The sequence below is a fragment of the Cryptomeria japonica genome, chromosome 1, assembly GCF_030272615.1.
Source record: "Cryptomeria japonica chromosome 1, Sugi_1.0, whole genome shotgun sequence".
NCBI classification, from domain to species: Eukaryota; Viridiplantae; Streptophyta; class Pinopsida; order Cupressales; family Cupressaceae; genus Cryptomeria; species Cryptomeria japonica.
The window spans coordinates 249,493,145-249,508,620 of record NC_081405.1 but is presented as its reverse complement, the minus strand read 5'-3'; the positions used below and the strand labels follow the sequence as shown (position 1 = coordinate 249,508,620).

The following is a 15,476-nucleotide window of genomic DNA, read 5'->3' as shown; positions in this document are numbered from 1 at the left end:
ATTTCATAATGCATAATTTTTTTTGTATGTATTTGAATTAACTTCTTCTTTTTGTGTTGAAATGAGGATATCAATACCTACGGAAAATATATTTTTGTAAAACATTTTGTCTATTTTTCAAATTTTCAACATGTGTGAAACACAATTCTTAATGTTAGATGAAAAACCTATATTCGAAAGAAATAAAAACCATAAATATATTAATGAAATTAAATATTTTAAATTTATACTTTTTGGAAAGCTTATAATAAGGAATACATACTTAAAATAACAAAACTTTTAAATGAATTCATTTGACCTCCAAAAAGCTAATGTAAAGGTGGTTTTTTATCATTATTTTAATAGGTGCAAAGGAGACTCCATTGCATGCATGATTTAAAAGTAGAAAGATTCTATCTAATTGATTTTTATCTAAGAGGATTTGGTCTAACTCTCTTCAATTAATTACTTCAAATGGGACCTATCAAGGCTTAAATCATTACCTTTTCTAAAAAATGTATGATTTTGGCAAAAATTAGGATGTACAAAAAAATGTAACCCAGTATTGTAGGATCACCCTCTTATCTTTTACAAAAAAATTTCAATAGGAGCAATAGTGAGCCTAATTTCTATACCAAGATTAATCAACAATGTGAGATCATAATTATTTTCTTATAGGTCAATGACTTAATATTCATGGGTGGTTTATTAATTGGTATGTTCAAATCAGCTACGAAGAAAGAATTTGAGATGACTGATTTGGGTTTAATGAGATACTTTCTTGGCATTGAAGTAAATCAAAATGAGAAATGTATAATTAATTCACAATATAGGTATGCAATTGACATTTTAAAATGTTTAACATGATTAATTGCAAAGTAGTCTCAACTCTTATTGACACAAGTTTGTAAAAAAAAACCTATTGGTAGTCTCATGTATTTAACAACCACAAGATCAGACATAATTTTTGTAGTTATCCTTATTTCAAGGTTTATGGAGTCTCGAAAAGATTCACATTCGCAAGTAGCCAAAATAATTTTAAAATATGTTAGTGGAACAAGGAACTATGGAATACTCTACTCAAGGTGAAATGATTTCAAGATGATAGGATACAATGATAGTGATTGTGCAAGGAGTATAGATGATATGAAGAGCACTTGTGGCTATTTTTTTAATTTTGGATTAGAGGTAGTATCATGGGCTTCAAAGAAACAACCGATTGTTACTATTTCATCAGCTGAAGTAGAGTATGTAGCAGCTACAGGGTCAGTTTGTTAAGAAATTTGGATGAGAAGAATAATGAAAGAATTAAGCTACGAACATGAAAAGGTAAAAAAGATCTATTGTGGAAATAATTTATCTATTGCATTGTCAAAGGACCTAATTTTCACAAAAGAAGTAGCCATATTGACACAAGGTATCATTTCATCAAGCAGTTGATCAACAATATAGAAATATTTTGGAACATTGCAGGTCTGAAGATCAATGTGCAAACATTTTCACCAAGGCACTAGGAAAGGAAAATTTTGTCTGTGTTCCCGTATCATAGATGATAGTAGTTGTGATTAAGGGAGAGTGTTGAGGACTAATCACAACTACCTGCATTACTACCTTTCTTGAACACTTCTCTCTTCCGCCATCTCTAAGTACTTTCCTAGAAATTTATACATATTGACATTACTTCACCATAACTCTCTTTGAAACTTTCTTGAACATTCTAATTTCCTTACTTTTACTGTGCATACTAATAGAGGAGAGACAATATTGAATAAAAATGTATTAAAAAATGGAAAGAAGAGTCTAGAAATTTTACTTTGATATTATTTTGTATCAATAGTAGGTCAGTAGACATAACAGAGGTTAGTCATTTCAAATATGTTAGAAGTTTGCTAAAAATAGGGGGTAAAAAATTCCATTGTTGTAGCTATAGGAGGAAAAGAAGTAGCTGAGAATAGGGGAAATTTTGTTTTGTTTTGTGTGTGAAGATGTAAAGAGTAGCTCTATCTTATGAAACAATAGATACATGAATCTATAAATTTTTCAATAAAACTTTTTAATTTTATCTCTATTATTTTCACTTTGTTCTATGTTCTTTGTTTTTCCTCTACCTCATTCCTCCAGAAGAGAAATATTGAAATAGTGGCTGGCTCGGTCTCGTTTTCTCCAAGTTCTCTAAACTATCATTGCTTGGTGCAAATTTTTAATACCCAATTGGTGCATTGTGCTTAAAGGATAACTCTCTTCAGTACAAATGAATCTGATTGCATGTGAGGAAATAAATCTATAAATCAAATTTGTCCTCAACCCATGTGTTTGCACTCCTCATAGTGGATTGCTTGTTTATTTCATCCTAGTGTTTTGAACATGTTTCATTTGATTGCAATTTAGTATCTTAGGTCAAATTCTATAAAAGATTAACTATGAGGCATCCTTACAAAGAGATCTTGAATTTTGAGTTGATCTTAGTAGCTTTAGATATATCGGTTACAAAACATATGATTTAAAGTATCATGGTAAAAAGGTTCACTATTATTCCCTTTACATTTGCTTGAATTGAGGAATTATTTGATTCTAGAAAGACCAAATTTAAATGTAGGCCTCTATTGAATGAGAAAGCTTGAATGAAGCAATGAGACATGGTACCAGAAAATATTTCCATTGAGAATGGAAGTAATGTAAAAGTCCTCCATCAGGTGTTGCACCCAAAGAGGAACTTGTGTTGGACTAAAAGAACAAGTTAGAATAAAAATCCCAAGTTCAGCTCAAGTCTCAATCCATGTTTGTACATCAATCTCAATTGTTTAAAGTGAGTTATTTTCATGGTGATTTTAAGTGAAAATAAAAATTACTTTTCTAAATTAAAGTGGGTTTATTATAGAGTAAAATTTTATTAAAGTTCGATCTTGTATGATTCTAAAATCATCATAAATGGATTTATTTTAGCCATGAAATGTAGTTAAAGTTTTGTAAATTTTAATGACATTAATTTTGGTGAATTAATTATTCCACCTTTGATGCGTAGGTAGTCAAGGGGGATTAAATAGCATTTGGCAATTCAAAGCGAGTCAAATTCTGACCTCGACATCACTACAATTACAAAGTTGATTTATCCATTAAATGGAGTTTGAGGGAAAGGAGATTTATCATTTTGGTTCTATAAGATGTAAAATGTTGTTCATTTTGAGGGGTTATAAAATAGATTGTTTGAAGTATTTTAGAAGTGAGATATTTTGCAAAATTAGCTTCTAGTCATTTTGGGTTTTTAGAATAGCTTTATATTTATATGTTACTATAATTGAAGATATTTTGGATAGATAGAAATCAAAAATTTTATTGTTTTTGTACTTAATGGATTGTATCTTGATTGGAGAATAATAAATTATGTTTCTAATATAGTTTCTATTTTTTAAATTGGTCTTCATGTATATGGTATAATATTTGAACTTTGAATCTCGATTCTTGATTGCTTAAATGATAAGTATGCTTAATGAATTTTTTTATTTGTTTCTAATTTATAGTGAGAAATGAATAAAAAATTAGGCTTATTAAATTCCTCTAGATATTTCACTATTAAAATGATAGATTGTGTAAATCCGATCTTAACATCATAGTTAATAAATATTTTATGTTTTTAGTCAGATAGAGGTTTGATTTTGCGTCTACATCATCTTCTTGTATCCCATTCATATTTTTCTCCTTGTTTAATAATTTGGTTAGAATAGTTTTGGATTAGGATCTAAATTTGCATTTAACTAGGAAACCATCAGTACACCCCTTGAATTAACAACCACACTAATCACTTTTCTTGCATAGTATCATTGTGAACTGGCTTTTGAGACCTTTGAAGGTGGTAGATCTTCATATCTACTATATTTTTCAATAGAGGTGAATTATATTTTCTAAAATTGTGTTGCATGTGTCAGTTTGACCATTGACAAGTCTCTCCAAACTGAAGTGCTTAGTTTTAAGGAGTAATGAGAAAGAATGATAAAACTAAAGAATAACTAAAGGATCGAGTGGGGAGATTCCTACATAAATTAGATGCCTTATAGTCCCTATATATTTCAAATGTACCTATCCCTCTCATCATCAAGGCATTAGATAAGGAAAAAAAATATTGTGTGTGCAATAAGTGCCACCTCTTCTTTGAGGGATGTAGTGAAGATACAAATTAATTGGTTGATTGAAGAGGCCATATAATGTTATTGTAAGATAAATGACTAATCCCACGCAATGGTTGATTTTGATGAAATTTTTTAAGAAGAGCTCTTATTACTAGAGTACAACCTAATGTAACTTATAAAATGACCAATGTTTCATTTTTAAAGTTACAAAGGAAATATATTTTACCATATGGAAACTCAAATATAAATCTAGAGTGGTTTATTTCCTCTCTAAGCTCACCAATCATACTAAATGGATAATAAAGTTTTGAAGGTTTGCGAAGGAAACTTCATTATAAGGAAGACACATGTAAATGTAATGTCAAATAAGATTAAATTTTTTAATAAGTTCATTCCTTGAATATTTTAATATAATCCTCGAAAATATTTTCCTACTAGTACCATCATCAAGAGATTCATTGGAAGTACTAGGAAAAATATTATACAAGAGCTTATTCATGAATAAATGAGTGTGGAATGGAACCTAAATGTCTTCTAGACTCGTATTCTAAATATGAAGAATGTTGTTGATTGGCTCAATAAAAGCCTCATAAGTGCTAAGAAGGTAAGAGTTTGTTACACTATTATTGCTACCTTAATTCACTTCTAAAGGCATTAAAAAGTTTCCAAGATCAATTCCTAGACTCCTATCTAATTAATAAAGAATGAATAATAATATTACTCCTATCTAGTGCATCATATTATTTTCAAAATAAATTAATAAATTTTAGTATTTTTTATTTACATTATCATCAATTGATATGTTTGTGTTGATAGCTAGTTTTAGTAAAAATATCTAAATAAAATATAAAATATGATTGAAATATTAAAATATATATTTTTAAAAAGTACACTTATAGATTTATAAAAAAGAATTTAAATTACAATTTTAGAAATGTTATTTGCACGAGTAAGAGTTATTGAAACATCCTTTTTTTTAATAATTTTACTTTTTTGAAGTTGGCCTTAAAGTGGTGCTACATATGATTTAGTGAATATTTTTGGTTGGAAAAGTTGTGGACATATTTAGCTATATTTTTTACTAAAATTAACTTTTAGGTAGAAGTGCTCAAATTCACTTGTGTTGATAAGCTAGTCAAAAGTGTGACATGGCCTTGTACTTTTACCTAAGAGTTCATTGCACTATCACTCCTAGCATTATTTAGCTCTAAAGGTATTTAAAAAATTCAATATCAATTCCTAGACCTATAGATCTATAGTTGCAACATTGAGTTAGGATTTTATTGCTCTTTTAATTATACAATTAAATAATCTTTTTGCATATGTTCTTTGTAATTCATTATGGTAGTTCAGTTATTAGCATAACTCCAAGTGCCAAGTGGTGTCAGTCTCTTATGCCCAATTAAGGAAATATGTAATTTAATTTTTAGACTGAAATATAAAACAAAAATGACTTTATAAATTTTGGGCCAAAGGTTTAATTTAGGATCCAAGCCTACTTAATCTTATAGAGGTAGTGTTAGGTACCCATTATTCTGGTATATATGTCACTTTAAGAAACATCATCAAAGGTCACAACTTTAAAAAAAAAAATCTTGGATTTTCAATGCTTAAAGTTGTAATTAGCTCATTTCATATCATAACTATTTATTGTAGATTTTCTCTTTACTCAAAGTAATTTATTGGCATTTTATGCTCTTTAAATTGAATAACTTGATGGAATATTGTTAGAGTGTAAAACTAAGGTTAATGTGTTAAAAATATGTATATAATATGGTGGTTTTCTTCATCAAACTCGCATATTTTATTAAAAATGCTCAAAATTGTATATTTATAATGTTTTTGATTGAACTAAATATTGAACAATATATTATAGGTTGTTTGAATTTCATTAGACCATTTATAATTAGGGATAAAACTAAGAGCACTAATGCCTATCTAAATTTACTATTCATTCCTTTAAAAATTAACTTCATTTCATATTTTCTTTAAAAAAATTCGTATATTTTAACTAGATTAGAATCTTTTAATTAAAATATTTTAAAAACTCTATTATTTGAATACATTTAACTCTAAGTGTAAGAATTGTCTATCGTGCCATTTTAGCAACATAGGCTCCTTGTTAAACAAATCATAAAGACCACTTAGCTACTTCAATATTTCAACAATTTGTAGAAAGGTACTTTGGAGTTGATCAATTATTTATAATGGAAGTAGAGTGTTGTTGATTTTACTTGATCGACTTGTATCAAAAGAATCAACAAAACTAAATTATATCTATCAATAATTCAATTACAAGCATTAGATGAAACAATGGTTACTTTAAATGTTGATGCTCTATCTATGAAATTTAACGTCTAATTTGTATGTCATATATTATATAATTATTAAATTATAACCTAAAATATGAGTGTTTTTTATTATGGGAAAATAGGTTTTGATGGGCCCCTGAAACCTAGTATAGTCAGAAAATCAAAAGATAAACATTACAACACAACAAAAAGATAGCAAACAAAGGAAAGACAGACGACGAACCAAATGCCAGCAAAAAAGAGAACACAGATTATAGACCAAAAAATACTAATAGTAGCACAAGCTTAGGTTAATTTTTGAAGCATCTCCGCCACTTCAAGCTCCATCTATTCCATATTGTCTGATGCCTGCTTAATCTCCTCGATTTCCTTACTGTGGATTTGCATCCTTTTAGTGCTTTCTCTTATTCTTCTTCCTAGCCCCATGTCCCTATCATCTAGGGTGTCATCCTTAACATCAATAATTCCCATCGTGACCTTATCCCCTTGGTAGTTCTCCAACTTGCAGATAAGGGCTTTCATGTTGCCCAAGGAAACCTTCAGAATCTTGTGGCTTTTCTCCCCTATTTTTTTGAGCATTTTCTCAATACCATCAAGTCTCTTTTTCAGTTTCTCCTACTCGGTTTTCCAAGCCAAGAAAGTTATTGCGATTGGTGTTGATAATCTCCTCAACATTACCAATCACCTTGGTGAGCTCACTGAGACATTCCGGAAGGGAATTGAACTTTCCAAAGCCTAAAGCTTGTAATTTCTTGATTTTCCCTACTTCTTGAGCTTGCTTGTTTTTGATGCCTTCAATTTCCTTATGCACCCAGCTAAGAACCTATTTTAGGCTTTCCATTCCATTATTGACATAGAGATCAATACTGAAGTGATGCTCTTCCTGGTTCTTATAATGAGTAGTATTAAGATTAACTTCCAGGCTAACCTCCCTATCCTCAGAGCTCTGAGCTTCTTTCATTGCCATGTCCTCCCCCATTAATCCCTTCTCCTTTAAATCCATCCTAAGAGGCGACCGGTCCTTGGTGTCTGCCTCCTTTCTTTTAGAAGTCTTCTTTTTTTGCTTCGGTCTCACAAGGGTTTGGACCCCCTCACTTCTAGTGTCCATGTCATTATCAGTCCCTTATTCCTCCTCACACCAACTATCATCCTCCCCTCTCTACTTCTTTTTGGAAAACTCTTTGTTATGTTTCCCCTACTCTGTTTTTTATTTCCTCTTCTTGACCAAAAAAATTTGAGGGTCGTCCTTTGTCTTAGCTTCTGTAATATAGCCATCGCCTTCCTCCTCATCAGAGTCATCAAAATCCTCATCTGATTAGGAAATCTCAGCTATATTCAACTGGACAGTCATGTTCTTGATGTGATTATACAGAATCACCATCAAACCTTTGTGCATGGTAGGGTTAATACTGGGGTTGTAAATTGCATCCTTGATCCCCGCATTAAGCGCACATAAAAGATAATATGGAAAAGAAATTTTATCTTTATGCTTAAAATGATTAAGTAAAGCAAAGTGGTAGTTGTAAACCCTAGTGTATCTACCATCAAGCGTGATAAACTCCATAATAGAAAGCAAAACCCTTCTCCAAATTAACTTAATTACCTTTGGTGAAAAGTAGGTATGGCTACCCTTCACCAGTCTAGCCCTTTCCTCCTCATTCTTTGGAAATTTCTTAACGGAAGTGTTTGATATCTTTCTGTCCCTGTAAAACTTGATGCCCTCCATTAGAAGAGCAGTTGCCTCTGCAATCATAGTTTCAATCACCTTGACCATCTTGTTTCCAATGGTTTACATCCCTTCATTCCAACCCTTCTTGAAGATTCTTGTGATTTTGGATCATTTCTCCTGCATATTTTCCATAAAATATGTCATCTTGGAAGCTTGAAGGATAGCCCAGACTTGCAAATGACTCTTTCATTTCTCAATGGTGGTAGCCTCTGTTCTCTTTCATTTAACCCCCATGATCCTGTTGATATAAATAATGTGCAACTCCCACCTGATTCCTTTCTTCACATCAGACTCTCTGTGATAACCAGTTCATATTTTGTAGGAGTTTCTGATGCTACTTTGAAGAGGGATAAAAATGCCCATAAAGAATGCGAAGTTAACCTACAATGATTGTTGTACTTCCTTCTTGATAACCTGCAGAACAAGCGCGTGTTGCCACAACATCTACTTACACTTTTGGAAATGATATCAAATTTGTCCCTACTTACCATGCAATCTTTCATAAATTAAGATTTCACGTGCCACACTCAGTAGCTCCCCTTTGCCTTTCCAGGCAATAATTATCTCACTCCATACTGCCACATTGGCAACCCAGTCAACACTCCGGTTAGCCTCTGTATAGACATGTATGATGTGGCATTTTTGAAACCCCTGAATCAGCTCTCTGGCTAACTTAATGATGTTCTTGATAGTCCATGAAGGTTGATTATTACTGAGAAGGTAGTTAATGATGTTTGTATAGTTGCCTTCCAACCAAAGCATTTTGACCCCTAAATTAGAGGCCAATTTAATAGATTGAAATGCCCCTATAACTTCCACCATATGATTGGTTTGAATACCTAAGGGATAGGCCACCAATTTAGTGCAAAACCCAGCCCCATTTTGGATGACACTACTACAACCAGATGGACCTAGATTTCATTTTTCCGCCCCATCAAAGTTGGCGTTGAACCACTCATTAGGGGGAAAGGACCAACAAGACAAGATTCTATTAATTTGGTAGATGTTAGGGCTCAAAGAGGTTGGGATATTCCATCTTTTAAGAACATCAAAGTCCCCCTTACTAGTACAACTATGCACTCCCCTAGCCATTACATTCTCAACACAGTTATTTTTTATCTTAACCCAAACCATTTCAAAGGTGTTAGTATCATTTTAGAATATTCTATTATTTCTCTCTTTCCATATCCCCCAGAGGATATGGGCAAAAGAGAACTTCCAAAAATTTCTTAAGGTGATGTTATTGGTGGAATAATGCCAGCTTCTGAAACAATCATGTATCTCCTCTTGGAAAACCCAATTCAGCCCCCACATTTGAAAAAACATCCCCCAAATAGGAGTAGTCTAAGGACGGTGTAAAAAGATGTGGTTCATAGATTCCTCATTATTAAGACAAAGGTAGCAACAGTTAGGGAAACAAAAGCCCCTCTTTCTTAAGTTGTCAATAGTAAGAATCTTGTTTTGCAGAAGGATCCACAAAAAGATGTTGATTTTGGGAGTCAACCTTGGATACCAAGCCTTGGCCCAACATGGAATAGGATCTTGGGAATGTGTTAGTAAAAGGACAATAGAGAAGATTGAATAATTTCTAGATGAAGTTCCACACCACATCATATGGTGTTCCCTTCTGGAATTCAAGATCGCATTGTTGATCATTAAGTTTACCTGCTTGAGTTTGGGATCAATGGGTCTGAGGTCCACCCACATTTGATCTTTCCAATAATCAGCCACTTTGGTACCTATCTTCTCCTTGCAATTCTGGATGAGTGTATGTGAAGCTAGCTTATTAAGAGGGGCTCCTCCAATCCAAGCATCATCCCAAAAGTCCACCTTCCTGCCATCACCAATGGCTTAGACATTGTCGAGACTAACAATACCTTTAGCCTGGATAACACTATTCCAAATGAAATACCCACCTGGTATCTAATCTGAGATGACGAATTCCTTGATGGTGGGATCTTTCCTTAAGTACTTAGCCTTCCAGATATCCTTCCATTCTCCTTTTTCCTGATAAGTTCTGCAGATTTGTTTTGCTAGGAGAGTTTTGTTCAAAGTTATGATATTCCTAAGACCCAAGCCCCCCTTCTTTTTAGGCTTACAAACATTTTCCCAAGCTATGAGAGACATTTTATTCTTCTCCCCCACTCTTGACCACAAGAAGGCTTTCTAGATTTTCTCAATGACATCAGCAAATTTGCCAAGGATTTTAAAAAGGCTTAGAGCATACACTGAGAGACTCTGGAGGGAAGATTTTAAGAGTTGGACTTTCCAAGCTTGACTAAGAAGGGTCCCTTTCCAACCAGCCAGCTTTCTACTGAATCTATCAACAAGACTATTCCAGAATAACTCCAAGGGTTTCAATCTCAATGGGAGGCCTAGGTAGACAGCAATAGGCTTACCAATTTGGCAAACAAGGATCGAAACCATTCTGATTTTTCTATCTTCTAGGGTATTGAAAAAGAAAATAGAACTTTTCTCCCAATTGATGGTTTGACTAGTAGCCCTACTATAAGTGTTGAGAAGGTTCTTCATATTGGAAGCTTCTTTGATAGTGAATGATCCCATTAAAATGGTAAGATCAACAAATTGTTGATGAGTGCAAGCTCTAAAACCAGAAGAAGGCAAAATACCATAGAGTAGCCCCTTAAAAATAGAGTTGCTGATAAATCTACCTAGACATTCAGCCAAGATGATAAAGAGTATGGGGGATATAGGATCCCCTTGCATCATACCCCTAGAATGTTTGAAGAAAGTGGAAGGCACCCCATTGACATGACATAAAAAGAAGGGGTCGAGATGAATTGTTCAATCATCTTAATGAATCGCACTCCAAATCCAAAAGCACCTAGCACCTTACTCAAGAAACTCCAATCCACTCGGTCATAGGCTTTAGAGAAATCCAGCTTCATCAGAAATCCTTGTTTTTTCGAATCCACCAATGAATGAATGTTTTCATGGATAGCAATGATAGAGTCAAGGATTTGTCTGCCTAGAACAAATCCACTCTGTTGGGGTGAAATGATCAGAGGAAGAACCCTTAACAACCTGCTAGTAACCACTTTAGAAATTAGTTTATAAAAAGAGTTTCATAAGCTTATCGGTCTGAAGTTATCCATAGAATCAACTCTGGGGCATTTAGGAATCAGAACTAGGAAGGTAACATTAAGTTCCTTTAAGATCATTCTATCCCCAAAGAACTCCTGCACACCTTTAACAACATCAGCTTTGAGGATGTCCTAGAAGGTTTGGAAGAAGAATAACGGAAAACCATCCGAGCCTGGGGCTTTGTTCCCATCAAAAGAAAAGACTTAATTTTTAGCTTCCTCATCAGAAGGGATGGCTATCAAGACCTTGTTATGATCCTTGCTAATAGTTGGAGGGATATTGTCAAGGATGGCATTCTGAGATTGACTGTACAGACCAAAGTCCGCCAAATGAAGAGAAGTAAAGAAGTTCCTGGCCCCCTTCCCAATCTCATCATTCTTTCTCATTTTAGTTCCCCCGATTTTAAGTTCCTTTGAAGATTACATTATTTTGGTTAGGAAAATATATTATTATTAGGGGTTGTTCAATAAAATTGTATAACTTAGGAATCAAATGCAAGTACTCAAGAAAACTCAACTTGAATTTTCTCTCATTACCCTCATTTTTAATTAATGTTTTTTTTCTTAAACTAATAAGGAAATGAATAATATAGCTAGTTATATTGCATTTATATTTTCAAGTTAACTTAGCTAAATTAAATTTGAATTACAAATAAATTAGAAATTAAAAATCAATTTTAATTTGATATTTTTTGTTGTTATAGAAAGCAATCTAGAAATCCTTAAAATTTGACTAGAAATCTTAATGACAATAATTATATTTCAAGAGATAACAATATATTCTAGCCATGTTGGTGTGTTAAAAGATGCATAAACAAGATGACCCAAATAGAAAGATAAAAAGACTGAGTAAATCAAATTTGAATTTTAAATTTTCAATTTCGAAAAAACAAAATTATTCCTATGAGATCACCTCCATACCCATGAACTCTTTCAAAACTAAATAATAATTAAATAATTAAATACATAAATAAATAAAATAAAGTCAATCTGATACAATATTAAAATCTTTTTAATATATAATTATAGTAAAATATACACAATAGAAAATAAAAATGACCTAGATATGCAAATTTCACCTTTGCAGTATTAAGAACCATTACAATTTCTTAACTATTTTAAACAAGAGGAATTTAGCCTAGGGAGTTGAAGATAACCATTACTAAGTTGTATCTGACAAGTATATTCGAAGATTTCTAGATATTACAAACTATACTAAAATCCATCTGCAGCAGATTGCTTCACTTTGACACACTCGTATTAGCAATTTTCATGAGCACCTCAGCCAGTTGAAGAGGCTTAGAGAAGAATACGGTGTGATCAGATCCTTCAATTTCGTATACCATTTGTGGAGGATTCCCTGCAATCATCTTTCTCTGGAACGCCTCCACAATAACCTTATCCTCCTTCGACACAACAAATATTCTCCTAACACTTCCATAGTTTTTAGCTGTATACAAAAGAGGTTCTTGCCATATTGGAGATTTCTTTTCCAGCGATTCCCACAACGTCAGATCCTGCATTTAGTGCCATATTAATCTACCCATCAATTGAAATTTCATAATAGCAGAATAATTCACAGCCAATTAATCAATTATATTTTTGCAATTTGCAACCAAACTGTCTCTGTTCTAAAGTGATTTACCCAAGAAGGACTGTTCTGTGATAAAAATTCTCGCGCAAACTGGGTGCCAAACTTGAAGGATGTTGCTGGATTCTCTTTCCCATTTGCATAGTAAAATGTAGAGTCTCCGAAGCCTCCGATTATGGATACGATCTGTTCAATATATACTTTCAGAGAAATGGTATTGTAATTTAAAGATTGTTAGCAGTGCAGGAATTAGTAGAAAGATAAAGAATTCATTAAACCTCGTTCATCAACTCAGAGAGAGTTGTTCCGCTGAGGGGCATGAAGGCGGTAACAAATACAGCTGCAGCAATTTTATCTGGAAAACGCTCCATGGTAAAACTCAAATTGAATCCACCAGCGCTGTGGCCAACCAATATAACCTTAACAGACATACAGCTACAAATTAGTTGGCATCCTTGGTATCGATGACAAATGGATACTTTTGAATTTAAATAGTACATTTTAAGTTTTGATTTGTTTAGATGGTTCATCTAAAATCAGATTGTTTCTCCAACAGAACTCATTTATTAGTATAATTTAACATAAATCATCTTAACAAATAAAAACTTAGATCAAACTATTCTTCAAATTTGTTTAGGTTGTTCTGCTAAAATCAGATTTGTTTATCTAATAGAACTCATCTATTACTATGGTTTAGAATGAACCACCTAAACAAACCAAAAATTCATTTAAACTTTTCAAAAAAATTATTTAGATGATTGAACTAAAATCAGATTCATTATGAAACACCTAAACAAACCAAAACTTCTAAAACTTTTCACTAAATTCATACCTTCCCTTCAGAAGGAAGAGCTGTAAAGAAGTCTGTGAGTGGCTGATTGTACTCTTGTAACGAAGAAATTGTGTCGGCATTTGTAGGATCTATACCTCCACTGGCCATGTCAATGGAAGATACAGTGTGGCCCGCTTTGAGAAGAAGATCTGCAACTTGATACCAACACCAGCCCCCAAAGGTTGCTCCATGCACCATCACAAAGTGACACCCCTTTGCCTTAACTATATTTGTCTCCATGCTGTAGCTCTTCAAGTTCAAGAAATGAATGGTAGAATGGCAATATTTAAAGGCTGCAGTTTACCCATGTACGAGTATCATTTAACTTGTAAACTTGATCTGAGCGATTGCCTAAGATTTCTTAGAGGCCAACAAATTTGTACACTGTGGTTAACACTTCTATTGAAACATTGATTTCACAATTCCTCAAGTCTTTGATTTTATCATTATTTAGCATTAATCCCATTCTAGTGGCAAGGTCTTTGATTTTATCAAATGCACCTTTATAATTAGCATCAAGGGACAATCTCTTCTTCTCAATACACATCCAATCATTTCTCTTTTTAACAATTTCTTCCTTAGTCGCATAATTTATAATCAAGACCTTCTTTATAATCAGGTCCTTTGTCTCATCAAACTGATATTCATACCTTAGCTTTCCCACTTATTTCCTAGTCTAATCAAGCGATGCAAATATAACCTTTAAGGTGGGGTATTATATATTTTTCCCTAGGATAGAGTACGATAGGGTAGAGTAGAGAATACCATTTGAAACACTAAATTCCAGTACCTTAATGGATACTAGTTCTTAATGAATGTCCTATTATACAAAAGAAGAAAAAATAAATAACATGTTAACACGCTGATGCATAGATCGATGTGAGTCTTCATCAAGTACTCATTTTCATTGTGAGAATCATCTTTAATCTAGTTGGGCCCTTCTGATTATGATTGGGGTTTTACTTTAGCATATTATTCACATATTCCATTAAAGTCAATGTGTATAGTATCTCAGTAACATCCATAGGTTAGGAAACTGTACTTGATAATTATGTATATCAAATCATACTGTACTTGATAATTATGTATATCAAGTTGATGCTAACAAAGTCGTTTGAAACCACTAACATCCATAGGTTAGGAAACTCTCAAAAACCTACGATTGTGGATTGAAATGAGAGAAGTGTTAGCTCTTGAAATTGGTGATAAAGATTCTGCTTTCAAAAATTTGAGTCTTGCTAAAACTCTCTCAAGGGAATTAGCAAAAAAGTCAATTGGCTATTTAAACAAGCAAAATTTAGTAACACCAACGATGGACAATTTAGCCATTTTCACAACATTTGCACCTATCCATTTGAAAATTTTCACAACATTTGCACCTATCCATTTTCACAACATTTGCTACAACATTTTCTTTCCCATACAACTCTTGATATACGTAGCAGATATACAGGAAATAGTTCTAGCAACAATTTTTTTTGTGAGACATTGTCAAATTTACCGTCTGATGAGCAATTGCACCGGGCACGTTTCTAAAAGTACTTAAGATATGGATTGAAGAGTTGGATTTTAAATTATCATCAAATAAGAATTTGATTTGAATATCTAAGCAACCAATAATTCTGTTAACTGTTTGACAGAATATCTCGAAGAAATGTCATCTCATGGAGTATAATGATTTCTTTTGTCTCTAAGTCGTGATCATCCTCATTTGAATCTGCAATTCTAGAAGAGTTAGCCGCACCAAATGCAGCTAGGGTTTGTGGGGCAACAGCTCTCGTGGGCATTGCAAGTTCTCAATTGTT

The 15,476-nt window shown here is 32.9% G+C and overlaps 1 protein-coding gene across 1 annotated transcript; it reads right to left on the bottom strand.

Annotated features, from left to right (window-relative positions):
* Positions 1-12,489: 12,489 nt before the first annotated feature.
* Positions 12,490-15,458, bottom strand: LOC131857263 (methyl jasmonate esterase 1-like). Its single transcript, XM_059209521.1, has 5 exons — positions 15,302-15,458; positions 13,672-13,964; positions 13,118-13,258; positions 12,894-13,025; positions 12,490-12,765 (listed from the first exon to the last, which is right to left on the bottom strand). Exons 1-5 carry the CDS (start codon positions 15,456-15,458, stop codon positions 12,490-12,492), a joined length of 999 nt encoding a protein of 332 aa, XP_059065504.1.
* Between the last annotated feature and the right edge of the window lie 18 nt (positions 15,459-15,476).